Source organism: Toxorhynchites rutilus, chromosome 2 (genome assembly GCF_029784135.1).
Source record: "Toxorhynchites rutilus septentrionalis strain SRP chromosome 2, ASM2978413v1, whole genome shotgun sequence".
Lineage (NCBI taxonomy): Eukaryota > Metazoa > Arthropoda > Insecta > Diptera > Culicidae > Toxorhynchites > Toxorhynchites rutilus.
This window is the reverse complement of record NC_073745.1, coordinates 88,393,155-88,407,775: the sequence shown is the minus strand read 5'-3', so window position 1 is coordinate 88,407,775 and position 14,621 is coordinate 88,393,155. Positions and strand designations below refer to the sequence as shown.

The 14,621-nt window shown below is 39.5% G+C and overlaps 1 protein-coding gene and 1 long non-coding RNA gene across 2 annotated transcripts; one reads left to right on the top strand and one right to left on the bottom strand.

The window, feature by feature from the left end:
• The first annotated feature begins 1,266 nt into the window (after positions 1-1,266).
• LOC129765906 (uncharacterized) lies at positions 1,267-3,138 on the top strand. Its single transcript, XM_055766352.1, has one exon. It carries the CDS (start codon positions 1,267-1,269, stop codon positions 3,136-3,138), a length of 1,872 nt encoding a protein of 623 aa, XP_055622327.1.
• A 3,152-nt stretch (positions 3,139-6,290) lies between these two features.
• LOC129768364 (uncharacterized) lies at positions 6,291-7,836 on the bottom strand. Its single transcript, XR_008741665.1, has 3 exons — positions 7,311-7,836; positions 7,200-7,246; positions 6,291-7,141 (listed from the first exon to the last, which is right to left on the bottom strand). It is a non-coding gene; the product is annotated as an uncharacterized LOC129768364 (long non-coding RNA).
• Between the last annotated feature and the right edge of the window lie 6,785 nt (positions 7,837-14,621).

The following is a 14,621-nucleotide window of genomic DNA, read 5'->3' as shown; positions in this document are numbered from 1 at the left end:
TGCGGTGGAAATGGGAACTGTATCGGGTCCATAAACTGCACAAATTTTATTGGCAGCTTGAGATGCATTTTTGCCTTTGTCATAGTAGTACTGTAAAATATGTCGGATTTTCTCTTTATTTTGCTCCATATTTGCGACACTATAACTCACGAACGACTTAACCAAACAAAACATTGTCAAGGACTATATTATAGCGCGCAAAAATACCTTTCCAACAAGCTATAGTATGACTCGATACAATGAATACAACTAGAACTACGCGCTTACAACGACACCTCGCGGAAATACCGCAGGACTTTTTTGACAGCCTAATGTGTAACCCATTTCTCATTCCCAGTCACTGTCCGTTTAAGAAATGGGTCGATATCGTTTTTATTTGGCTGAAGCTTCGCAAATGGAAAATCGACCCATCATGTTTTTAAAGAAGACTAGCTGACCCGGCTAACTTCGTCCCGCCCAAAATTTATTTTTTGTTATCAATACCTCCAAACGTTCACGTTTTCTCACTTACGATCATGGGTCCAACCGAAGAACTGTTCATTGATTCATCTTCACAATTTCCTTTTAATATAAATTTCCTAGGACTTCTACCAAAACTCGTCAATATAATATCAGATTATTTTCAGATACAACTCTCGTTCAAGATTCTTCAATCACTTGCAAATAACATGTTTCTCCGTTACATCGAATAAATGTTTGACACAGAAAATATGATAGGATGAAGATAGCCCTAAATCGGATAATTTCTTCTTCGAGTTTTGCTCTTATCAACACATTCGGTGATCCATTTTTATTTATATACACTCGACAAAAAAAATTAGAGGAACAGAGCGCGAAGTCGGATATTTTAAGTGATTTTTGACATGCTGTATCTTCGTGAAAGATCAACGCATATATATGGGAGGTACATCATTTTGAAGCTACAACTTTCAGGTATTAGAATATTTTTCGTACTTATTTTTATCTCGGTAAATGTTGGTGTAGTGGGCAACTATAACAGGAAGAAATTTAAAATCGATATTTCTTTGTTTTTTCAAGAATATTCTGGACTAACCCAATTTTTTTCCAGCCAACTCAACAGCAAATCAAATTAACCTAATCAATCAGCTTTTATTTGGTTCCAAGACCGTTCCTGTAGGACCTTTCCACACAGAGATATTTCAGTTTGAATGAAAAATTACCCCTTCGTCTATGGTGATGAATAATTCGATAAACAACCAACACACCGCAAATCGAAAGGCAGAAAAGCTGTAAAAACTGCAGAAAATGCTGCACGCTTCCACAGTAAAAGAATCCTTATCTGTGAACATCACTCGGCGAATTTTTTGGTCAGATTCACGAGATGTGATCTGCTGGGTCAATTCGGATCATCGGCGTTTTACACCATTTGTAGCCCACCGAGTTAGCGAAATTTTGGACTCCACAGAACCAGCAGATTGGCGCTGGGTTCCTACCAAGCAAAATGTCGCGGACGATGGCACTAAGTGGGTGAAACTACCAGACATGTCTGCAGAAGCTCGTTGGTACACAGGACCACATTTCCTGATGTGCACTGAGAAGTATTGGCCGCAACAACCAACCGTGACTAGGACAACAGAGACCGAACTACGCCCGTATTTGTTGATGCATGTCCAGAAAACTGAGCCGCTTCTCTGCTTCAGTGACTTCAGTAGCTGGAGAAAGATGGTGAACACAATTGCATACGTTCTTCGGTTTTCCAACAATATCATTAAGAGGATGAAAAGGCAGGCAGTTACGAATGGCCATCCTTCAATGGAAGAGCTGACCGCCTCTGAATCCCATTTGATCCGGCAAGCACAAGAGGACGCCTACCCCGACGAATACACCCTTCTCCACCAGTCTGGTGGAGCCACGCTTCCGAAAACTAGCGCTTTGTATAAGCTCACCCCTTGGATCGACAAACACGGAATCATGCGGATACGAGGTCGTATTTCTGCCTGTGAGTTCGCGACCGAAGATGCCAAGAATCCGATCATTCTACCCCGTAACCACCACGTTACCAGTCTCATTGTTGCACACTATCACCAAAAATACCACCATCAGAATCACGAGACTGTAATTAACGAGATACGGCAACGTTACTCCATTTCTCGACTTCGAAGTACCTACTTACGGGTACGCAACAGTTGTCAACGATGTAAGAATAACCGGGCAATTCCGCAGCCCCCTATCATGGCAGATCTCCCACATACCAGGTTGGACGCATTCGCTCGACCGTTCACCCATGTAGGCGTGGACTACTTCGGTCCTATTACAGTCGTAATAGGCAGGCGATCGGAAAAGCGATGGGGGATGCTCGTAACCTGCATGACAATACGAGCCATCCATATTGAGATCGTCCATTCGCTGAGCACTAATTCGTGCATCATCGCGCTGCGCAACTTTATCTCGCGTCGGGGTACGCCCCGAACGATCTATAGTGATCGCGGTACCAACCTTGTCGGAGCATGTCGTGAGATGCAGAAGGCAGAAGCTTCGGTCAACATAGAAGAGATGATGAAGGCGTTCGTTTCATCGGAAACCAAATGGGTCTTCCTCCCACCTCTATCTCCACACATGGGCGGCTGCTGGGAGAGATTGATTGGAACAGTCAAACGAAACATGACGGCTATTTTGTCAACGCAAAGACTGACGGACGAAGTACTGCGAAATGTTTTGGCCGAAATTGAAAACGTAGTGAATTCTCGACCACTTACTCATGTTCCGATCGATGACGATTCCGGCCCAGCCTTGACTCCAAACCATTTCCTCCTTGGATCATCCGATGGTACCAAACCTTTGTGCACTCTAGAAGACAGTGGTGCCGCATTACGGCAGTGTTGGCGTGCATCGCAGATACTCGCGAATAGATTTTGGAAACGTTGGCTGAGTTCGTATTTACCTGAGATCACCCGCAGAACTAAGTGGTTTATCAACACGAAGGCGATTGGAATCGACGACGTGGTAATCATTGCTGACCCTAAAAATCCCCGGAATTGTTGGCCCAGGGGGAAGGTCATCGGAATCTGTCCTGGAAGAGATGGACAACCTCGATCAGCAACTGTGAAAACAGGGAACGGTGTCTACGAGCGACCAGTTGCTAAACTGGCTGTGCTAGATGTACGGCGCGATGATTAGTAAGTCGACCTGGAGATCAACGTACCTGGGGGGAGTGTTGGCGAGTCTACGCCAACGCGCCTTCACTGTAGCTCCTTTTCGACCAGCACATAAGAACCCAGTATCGACAGTCGAGTCTAGCACAATTATCCCACAAACAATAGCGTTATAAACAATATTTGTCACTCTTTATTCTAAGTATTCTATAAGTCATAGAAAACACAAAATCTCAAAGAAAGAGCAAGGAAACCTCGTGAATTAAATCTAAAATTGGACCAAATTGTTCAAGCTAGTTCAAAACGTAACTACATTTAAGTTTAAAATTAATTTATAAAACTAATACACTGAATTAGTCTATTTGTTTCCACAGTGAATTCATATATATATAATTAAAATCATAATTATTGTTTAACGTAACCTATATTGAACTTAACACTATATAAAAGGTAAAACTTAAATTATTATTTACTTAGTCATGCCTAAATCTATAGTACGGATAAATATTCATGCCTTAATATTATAGTACGGACAGATAGTACGGTTAGAGCAACATTGATTATCGTTCAACTTACTCGAAACTCCTAAATCCTGAATTGGAAGAGAATACATAACCCACAAAAAAGGGACTAAACGTAAGTCGGAAAGCTTGTAATTTATAATATAATTTGTAAACAAATGTAATACCATTTTCAGGAAAATAATAATTCCTCGCAGAACATAAAACCTTAGTTTTCGGTTGTTTGAATGTGGTATTATTATTTTGGAACACCCCGATCCGTGGATCTGTTGGCAATCTCCAACAATTCCTTCAACCATGTCATCAAACTCTCTTTGGTATGCAAGAAGCTCATGCATGAGCTTTTGCTTATAGTTGGACTTGAGCATTTCAATAGTACTTTGGTCTACTGGCTGTATCAAGGCGATTTTTTTTTATCCCATTTATTTATTTATTAGGCTCATTAGCATTTTAGCTGTAACAGAGCGAGGATAATACACTAATTGGTCATATGTCGCAATTCGTTTCATTATATGAATGCACGCATTGCACTGAGTATCCTCCGTGCATCGCCATCAAAGACGCATGAACTCTCTGAGTTTCAAGTGTCTATAATTCAAAAGAAGAAGAAGAAGTGCATCGCCACTAAACAAGCATCAAACACGCGTCTAACAGATGCACACAGTTGCAGTGCTAAAAATCAAACATCGCGAGAATGACCGTTTATGAAAAATCGTTTCTCGACTCTTGTCAAAACCGTCAACAAAGTTTCTAAGTTCTAAGTTTTGCGCAATGAAAACAAGCTACACACAAAAAACCAAACACTGATGTTTAGAAGCGACCTATAATCATTTGTACTCTTCTATTTTTTCGCCTGCTTTGCCATGACTCGGATGGTTGTGTTAATTGCAATGCCAGATGCACTTCAAGTGAAATGTTCACTAGCGTGATCAATAGTTACAGTCACTAGTCACTAGTTACAGCTCGAGGGGAAACATTAAACACAGAACGAGCAGAATAAGCGACCTTTGTTGTTTCGGGCACAGAAATATTATGAGAATTTTCCTCAGAGGAGATGCAATACTTATACGCTAGCGACAGCTTACTCACTATGCAAAGGTGGAGTTTACTTCGCAAATTTTCTCTTTTCGCTATCCCCCTTGTTGTTTCTGTTCTAGCGGCTGCATAAGTTACCCGTTATTGACAGCTCTGTTCGGGAAAGCACACAAATGGACAGAACAAACGTATGGGAAATGGGAATGCTTCCAATTTTCATCAATTTAAACCATGTACAGACTATGGGATTGTAATGTATAGCATATCAAACCAAAAAAATCATAGAAAATTTCCAATTCGATTGGTATACAAAACGTTTAAATCCGTTCGTAGAAAAAATAGTTATTGACGTTAACTTTATTTCATAAAAACGTGACCTGTTTTCTGATTTGGCACCCTTAATGTAAGACGTAGTCCTACGTCAAAATCAATTTTGGGCGGGACGAAGTTCGAAGGTGGAAATGGATTGGTCAACTGGTGTACAAAATAAAAATCATATCCAATCGAGGTCTTACGTGGGTACTTTCCTTGAAATCGTGCGCCCTGTGAAACAGTTAAGGTAGCCATAATTTGATTTAGATTTAGATTTTTCACGTCAGTATCATCGCAATTCACCCACTGTCCAATCAACCTATGATTCTTCCAGACATAATTTATCACCCATCGGAGGCTGCTGCAATCGATGAAAATTTTGCTTTCATTTTCTTTTCAATTCCTTGGCACCTTTTTGTCCCTTCAATCCTGCCGAAGACGAATAAATAGACGCTGTTGCTATTTTTTCCCGGAAAGCTCAATTGCTCAACACAAAGCGCATTGTCGGGTCTAAAGTGAAGAAGGAGGAGTAGCCGTCCGCACAAAAGGACAAGAATTAAGGTTAGATAAATAAGAAAAATTATGGCCGCTTTATTGGTTTTCGACAGGATTTTGATGGTCGAGCCGCGGAACAATACCCGGGGCGCTGTCGGGGGAACGGCCGGGAAATATTTTTATTACAATTTTATTGCTATCGACTGAGTGACAGCGACGTGAGAGATGTTGCTGCTGCTGCTCGGTTCGACGTTGATTCGAGGCTGGAATATTTGACGCGATCTGGTTCCCGAAAGGAATGGGACTGTGACGGATAACTTTCGCTGCCGCTCGGCGGAGGGAAAGATCCATCCGAAAAACGACGATTGATTTACGCGCGAAAGGTCATGCCGTTGCCGGGCCGCGAGTCGGCGTATAAAAATTTGATGCTTTACGGCATTACAATTATTTTTATGACAGCGCGTCGGTCAAATGTGAATAAATTTCGTCGAGATTTAGGACGATATGAGGTGAGCTTGGTTTCAGAAAAAGGGGGGATGAATCAGATGCATTTGTTTTGGAATTCGGTGCTTCGGACGAGTTCACATAAAAATAGTGTATTTATGACTCTCTCATTGATTTTCATCGATGGGCTAACGATGGGCACTAAAATTAACAAATCGTAAAAACACACGGGAGAGACGGCGGCGATAGTAATCAATTTGTTGTGACAAATTACATTCTTCCATCGAAAGAGTCACGAATCGGGAGTTAGACAACGCTGGGAAATTAGTTAACTGGTTTCATTTGGAATTCGAATCAACACAGACGGTCGAAAAAAATAAAATATTCGCCATTACATTCAAAAGCGACAATAAAATGATAGGAAATAATCAAAACTGGTTCAAGTAGCGATTGTATACCTGATATCAAACGGCTGGAGTCATGTTTATGGCTTCAAAAGAAGCATGAAGCCGAACAGGCAGATGCTTTGCCTTCATTGTTTGCGATTTCGCACCCCTGCCGGCAAGAAGTCGTTTTGCGCCTCAAACTTCTTTTCAAAAAATCCTTTACCTCTACCGAACACAATTGCGAAAAAATCCTCCTTTGACGCCGCTCTGTCTTTCCCTCCGTAAACCAGAATCCAAGTGGACCGACCGCGGTGCAGTCTTTTGAAAAACCTCAACTCCGAGCACTTCTTCAGTTTCTCTAGGAGTAAAGAATGCGTCACGTTGAATGCTCGTATGCGGAATGAATAACGTCACTAATTGCGTTAGATTTGTTTCAAATTTGTTTTAGAATGCTATCATTCCCATTATTCTTTTCGAGCGGAGCATTCCCATCTTCGTCTTGTGCTTTCAAATGGACCTCGGTTCATCCCCGAGTTGGTCGTCTTGGTTAACCTACAACACAAACGAGCTAGGTTCATACCGGAGAACACGGAGGGAGAGTCGGAGGAGACCTTCTTGAAATGTGAGATATGGAAATGGCTCATCTACCCTCCACACCGATCGCCTCTCCTTTTCATTCTTCACCTCTAAGCTCGCAGGAAACTTGAAGATCTACGTTTGTGGAGAACCTTATTGAAATTTATCGCCTATGCAGTTTTCTTCCGATCAGAAGACAATTTCGAATAGCTGCTGGTAGTGTGCCTTCGTCGTCTTCTATTTGCGTGCCGCCGCTCCTCTAGAAATAGCAAGAATTTGGTCGGTGTGGTCTCCTACGGATTTTATATTTGACTTACACTCCGGAGGCTGACTGCTGCTACCGGTTTGTGTGTGTGTGAGTGTGCTGAGTGTTAGAACAATATGGTACAAACATAAATTTTAATTATTATTTATAGCGTTGGTCTTACAGTATTTTATGAAAATTTTCTCGAATTTGATGATGCCAAAAGTTGTGTTGGTGGTGTGAGAGTTCCAGGCCGGTGGAGAGAAGCACACACAGCTAGCTAGCCTGGGAAAAATGCTCAGCTGGTTTTGGGTGAGAAGCTAACGCTAAGAACCTTCCTTCCGAAGGGTGTGATAAATAATCAAACTTTATCGTAAAGTGGCGTTACACAGAAGGTCAAAGGATTTCGAAGACGGTATAAATCATGGTACTGGTTTTAATGTACAGGACAATTTCGCCTGCCTTCTCTGCCTCTGGTGGCTGCCCGATCCGGGTGATTGGCTGAACCTTGGCGAGTGGCAACTCTTAGCAGCAGCTGGTTCCCAACCAGAATTATGTTCTTATCGCTACGTATAGCTTTGTGTCGTGTGAAACTAGTTCTTTTTTGACAGAAATCGTTATTTATTTGAGTGTTTTTCAACTTTTAAGACTATGTTAAAACTTATAAACTGATCTTTTTTCATCACTCTCAGATCTGCCCGTGCCTAAGTTTTGTTCTTGATGTTTTCAGTTTCAAAACAAAATAACCAATGATGGCTTATTGCAACGTTTTAGGCCGTCCGCACACGGGTTAACTGAAACTCGATATCAACTTGTCTTCATATCAGCTGTCAAACTTGAGCTCAACTTCGATCCGCATACGAAGCAACTCGAAACTGACAGGTATCGTTAAGTTTTGTCTGTCATCTTTAAATCGCAGAACCTGACTCTGGAACTTTTGTGAAGCGACAAAGACAATGGATTTTCATATGGAATGAACACACTTTCGAAATAAAAGTTATGAATAAAAAATAACTTTCTCGTATCAAATAAAAATTCTGTGTAATTGAAAATCACATTTTTTACTACAAAAAAAAAAAACAATCTTGATCGTGAATGGTGTCTAAAGATAATTTTCTATAATAATAATTAGTTTTTGTGAGATTATCAGAAAAAAAATATAGAAAAAGGATTAACTTAAGGCCAGCACTACGTGTAAAATAAAAATATTCAATCAACTTTTAACGATTTAAAACTGCCTTCAGGCCTGCCAATCTGATAGAGATTGTAATTGGTCATATAAACATCAATGTCGCCACAGATGTCGACAGCGTAAAATTTCTTTGACGAATCAGTTGAACGAACCAGGTTTGGAGATTAATCTGTTGACATGGTTTTTCAATTTGTAGCGTAGATTTTTAAAACCGACAATTTCATATTTTTCCGCATACAAAATTTATAAGTAAACTGCTATAGTGAATTGAAAAAAAAATCATTTTCCTTAAAACAAATATTTTTGTTCAGCAACAAAATCTATCTCATGTTCATGTTGTATTATGATATTATGTTCATGTGGTTGAATATATGAGTTTATTTCGATATTCATATTCATAGAATTCATTCATCTGTTATTAAACTTTAGTCCAAACTAAAAGCATTTGAATAATAAAATACATGTATTAACCCTTCCACGTACAACATCGAGTCTCTCGTACAACATCAAATTGAATTGATCATAAGGAAAATATGTAAAATTTTTAAACAGTTAAAAGTTGTGGTTGTGGATAAAATATGTTCTATGAGTCGATTACCCATTTGCGGTCGTATGACTTTCAGTCGCCACAGAAAGGAGCCATACTAATATTATATTTTAAGGAACCACATATTAGTTTACAATTTTTCTGAACAAATCTTAATGTCTCGTAAACCTGTTCACGAATCAATACAGAGCTATTATGAATAGAAGATAACGGTACAAAATAAAGATTATTAACCTGGAAAAATAAGAGAATAGTCACGAAACCCACACAAAAATTTATTACGATCGCAAAGGGTTGATATGTGTAGGCAAATAAAATATGTTTAAAAAAATTTTGAGTTGAACGGTTTCATTGTGATTAAACGTAATAATAATACAGGCTTGCCATTTTGTAGCGGCGACCTTTTTGGATTTATATTGTTCATAATGTAGTGTGTTTTCTAAGCCAAGGCTATTCATTTGATACACATATCCCAATCAATATTTTTTTAGAATGTATGATATCAGTCATACAGCGGCAAACAAACTGGATTTTTCAAGCCCTTTCATTTGATATCCATATTGTCATCAATACAATAATATAGTAAAACTCAAATGCATAACGAGCACACATTTATATTTGCTTTTACATTTTAATGAATCCGTAAAAACATATTTAATATTTTGTAAACACATTTTTCATTTGATTAAACAAATTTACACAGATTTACGAAACAAAAATATCTGGCAACTTTTTAACGAACCACAGAAAAAGGACGCGAACAAAAATTGAACGAAAATGTTGTCAACCTCCGTGATCCTGATCTTCTGCTTCATCTATACCTGTTCCTCAGAAACGCCGATGTCAACGTTTAATGATGTTTCCTTCGTTGTGTCCCTGTTTCGTATCCCTCCTATCCGATCTATAAACTTTTACTTAGTCGCGGCAATATATACACACACTCTTTACAGATACACGGGCTAAAGGTTGTGCAGTCCACTGATGATTCAACAAAAGCCAAAGGTTGTACCGCTCATGACAACTCTACACGAGCTGATGATTGCGCCGGCTAGTGACCATTCTATCCTGGATTCCTCGAGAAGACGCACCACGCTAGATATGGGGTACAGACTAGGGGGGCGTTGCTGATTAATGGTCAGCTGCATCCCAATAGGAAGTATCCCGTGTCGGGCACAGGTACAGATCATTGAAGACAGCAACATAACAATTACGAAAACACTTGTAATACTAACCTCGAGCCAACCGCGAGTAATCGGTTACATATTACTAACATAGTTTTAAGGCAAACATTGTCGAAAAATTGAACTCCCGTCAGGTTGACGCCATATGAGCCTTAATAAAAATATATATTTTGGATAAAAAAAAAAAAACCTCAAACAGCGGCAACTCGACATGCTAGGTTGCTTCCAACAGGTTGAGTCAACCTTATCAACTGGTTGCCCCGTGTGCGGACTCCCATTTGATTTCACATGCTTTCAACCTTCGTCAAGTTGAAGTTGGTTTTCAGTTGACCCGTGTGCGGACGGCCTTACTCAGATGAAATCCAAAATGTGGACAGGCAAGTGATTGAATGGAAATTGATGGATAGACGCGTTCGCGAAGAATTAGTAGTTTGTGTACTTTTTCGGGGCGAACAAGAACAGTCGCTCTTCCATCATTATTCTTGTTTGTTACGTTTGAAGAATGGATTGAACAGCAGTAAAACAATCGTGGTATGCATTTATCGGAAATATGAGTAAAAAAACTATGGATGGGTTATACCTATGATATAACCGCAAGGTTGACGTAGGACTGCCGTTGGCTTAGTAATCATTTGTGTTTTTTCAATTATCAATAATCGCATCTCGGATGTTCCTCATTGGGTACGATATCACTGCTGCGCAGAGCTGTCTTTTGTATGTATTGATTAAATTATTGATTAAACCAGTGAATTGAATGAAACAATTTACGAATTCAATTGCATACAAATCCCAATTTAGGTCAATTCATGCATTGTGGTAGTAGTTATCACAGCAAATAGTTATCAACATTTTGCCTAATCTTCAAACGGTATGCGTAGAAGTTGTACCCGCTTTTGTAGACTGTGTTAGCAAAACGAATTTCGGAGTGTGAAAATGCATGGGAGTATAAAAGTACTGCCAATGTCTGTAATGCCGATTTTCCCAACTTATTGGTTTCAGAATCTGTGTTGGGAAAACACATTCCGGTTTGCAAAAATGTAAGCGAGTAAAAAAATACTCGCAGCTTGCATATCATTTATCAGGGATATATTCGGATTTGCAGAAACGCGAACGAATAAAAAGTAGCCACAACTTGCATCTATTTAGCAATGCCAGTTTCCCCAGTTTTTTGAAATCTGTGTTAGGGAACAATCCGATAATCCGATTTGCAAAAACGCAAACGAGTTCAAAAATACCCGTTGCTTGCATCTATTTTGCTATGCCGATTTCCCTAGGCTCCATGGTTTTGAAGTCTGTGTTAGGGAAACATTCCGATTTACAAAAACGTAAACGAGTACAAAAGTACCCGCTGCTTGCATCTAATTTGAAATGCCAGTTTCCCCTGGCTCCATGGTTTTGAAGTCTGTTTTAGGGAAACATCCATTCATTCCAGCGATGGTACCTCAATCGTTTGCGCAATCATAACTGAGTGGATTTCCGAGCGACACTCGCTTTTATACCGATTGGTGTGATTTCAGTAGCCTGTTTTAAGGCTATTGAAACAAGTTTTTGGATCAAAAAGTAACAAGCATAGAACGCGTAGATTTTATCTTTCGAATGAAGTGTATATCATACCATTTCGTTCAGTTGTTTTGAAGCTAATCACGCTCAAAATTTCGTTCTTCGGCGTAACGCTTTCGTTTTCGAAATTTTGAACTTACACCCCAGTATAGAAATGAAAGACGTAGTCCTACGTCAATATTTGAAGCGACCGGTTCTATATTAAATGTAAACCATTCGAATCTAAGCCTAAGGGATCATTCGGGTTTAGGTGGTCAGAAGCAAAAGCACTCCATGATAATGGCTTATTGAAAGTGACAAGCTAGAAGGGTGCTGTCCAAGACACGACCGGAACGATTTCTGAAGCAATAAAAAGCCAATTTCAGATTTGGGAATAAGCTCTAAGAATTAACATGTACTGTTGATTGTTTGGAGTCTTGAACTATACTGAAATACTGATAGAGAACAAATTTCCATCTTTAGTTTTGCACAGAAGAACACTGCTCTCACTGCTGAAAATACCATGATTTTGGCGCTGCTTTTAACCAGATCGAAAAAAAATTGTCAAACCACTTCTGGCAGAAAAAAAATTAAATGATTATTACGCAAATTCGATATTGTGATATATGGTATACTGTATAGAAAATTTATTCAGCCTTTTTTTTCAAACGCATTCAAAACAAAAAACAGTGAAAAAAAAAGTGATATGAAGATAGTAAAATAAGTAAACAATTCAGCGAATATTGTACGTGTGTTTTTTAGATTTTACTCGCTGCTTGAGCTGTGGGGAAAGAGTAACAAAAAACATGTTTGCATAAAGTTCGGGTGTTAGCCTCCATGGTAGAGATGGGCAAACCGTACACGAACGGTACAAAAGAACTAGCCAAAAAGATTGAACTAGACGTCGTTCTTTTGAAAAAAAACAGGAAGTGGGTTATATCTATGGTATAACCGCAAGGGTGACGTAGGACTATCGTTGATTTAGAGATCATTTGTTTGAAGTTGAATCTGAATTCATTCTGAATGAATGAATATTTGGGGGACTTCGAAAACGAGAGCGTTACGTTGGAGGTACAAGGTTTTATGCATCCAATATTGGATACGGAAATATCCTACTGATGAGGAAGAATAATTTTCAGAAGCTATTCTTTATTGCGATTGATTAAAAAATCACAAAACCAAATGTATTTGGTCACAGTGTTACATGGATAGAAAACATTCAAATAAACTCTTTCACATGAATGTATTTTTAAATTCCCAGAGGAACTGGCAGATTATTTTCAGTAACGATTAGATATTTCCACATTTTCCTCGATACTGGAAGCCCACCAGTGGTTAATGCTAACTCGATAACCATCTGTTAATAGCACTTGATTGAAACATATTTGGTCACAGTGTTACATGGATAGAAAACATTCAAATAAACTCTTTCACATGAATGTATTTTTAAATTCCTAGAGGAACTGGCAGATTATTTTCCGGATCATTCTCGATGCTGACGGCATCCAAACGGAAAGAATTCCGTGCGTGTATGTATATGTGTAGCGGCTGCTTCGATGGTCACCTTCTCTTCTCCTGAAGGATCGGCTTCTCTGTGCTCCCTCACAGTTTCAAACAAACTGCTTGCGTTTCAGGGCAGATCTCGATCCTTCGCCGTCCAGCACCCTCATCAACGATGTTGTCTTGTCGATGTCCTCACGAAAAATGAATGCGTCTCACGTTTCACGTTTCTTTGTTTTTAAGAGGCTTTAAACTTTGCAGTTCATTCGCCTCCAACACATGCGTCTCACCACCAGAATATTGCTTAAGTATTCTTTTTTTGCGTTATTGAATCGAGAGAAGGCGTGGTTTACGATGGCAATTTGGAAGGCAAACTAGAGGGGAATGAATTCTCTGAGCTCGGAACTTTCGGCGACAGAGCAATAATCGATTGCGGGCGCATACAATATTGGATACGGAAATATCCTACTGATGGAGAAGAATAATCTTCAGAAGCTATCCTGTTGATTGCGATTGATTGAAAAATCACAAAACCAAATGTATTTGGTCACAGTGTTACATGGATAGAAAACATTCAAATAAACTCTTTCACATGAATGTATTTTTAAATTCCCAGAGGAACTGGCAGATTATTTTCCGGATCTTTCTCGATGCTGAACGGCATCCAAACGGAAAGAATTCCGCGCGTGTATGTGTGTGTGTGTGTGTGTGTGTGTAGCGGCTGCTTCGAGATCTTCCCGGGGAACCGTTTGTGGCATCACTCTCCTCCTGATGGATTCCCTTCTGGCCTAAGGTGCACAAACAGTCTCTTGGCGACACCGTTCATCCGCGCTTTCATGATAAACGAAGAGCTTCACCACAACAGCGACAACATGCTCCAATCGCTGTTCAATTTGAACTGAGTGGATTTCCGAGCGGCGCTCGCTTTTATACCGATCGGTGATTTCAATAGCCTGTTTTGAAAGCAATTTTAAGACTATTGAAACAAGTTTTTGGATCAGAAAGTAACAAGTATAGAACGCGTAGACATTTTATCTTTCGAATGAAGTTTTTGTCATACCATTTCGTTCAGTTGTTTAGGAGCTATTAACGCTCAAAATCTCGGTCTCCGGCGTAACGCTTTCGTTTTCGAAACTTTGATTTTACACCCCGGTATAGAAATGAAAGACGTAGTCCTACGTCAAAAATGTAAGGGGTTGTATCTAGGACACGACCGCGTATTTTCGACGTAGAACTACGCAATTATATTATGCAATCCACTTGTTTACCACTTCGAATATTATTTTAGAATGCATCGAAATTTTTGTGATAGATTATGTTCTTCGTTATAAATAAATTTGATGAACGTCTTTTTACGTTTGATATGACACCTAGGACTACCAAAAAACAGGAAGTGGGTTATATCTATGGTATAACCGCAAGGGTGACGTAGGACTATCGTTGATTTAGAGATCATTTGTTTGAAGTTGAATCTAAATCCATTCTGAATGAATCAATAAATGAATATTTGGGGGACGAGAAAACGAGAGCGTTACG

What these genes read in the sequence shown, in the direction of transcription:
- LOC129765906 (XM_055766352.1), top strand. Translation starts at nt 1,267, where the DNA reads ATGCTGCACGCTTCCACAGTAAAAGAATCCTTATCTGTGAACATCACT.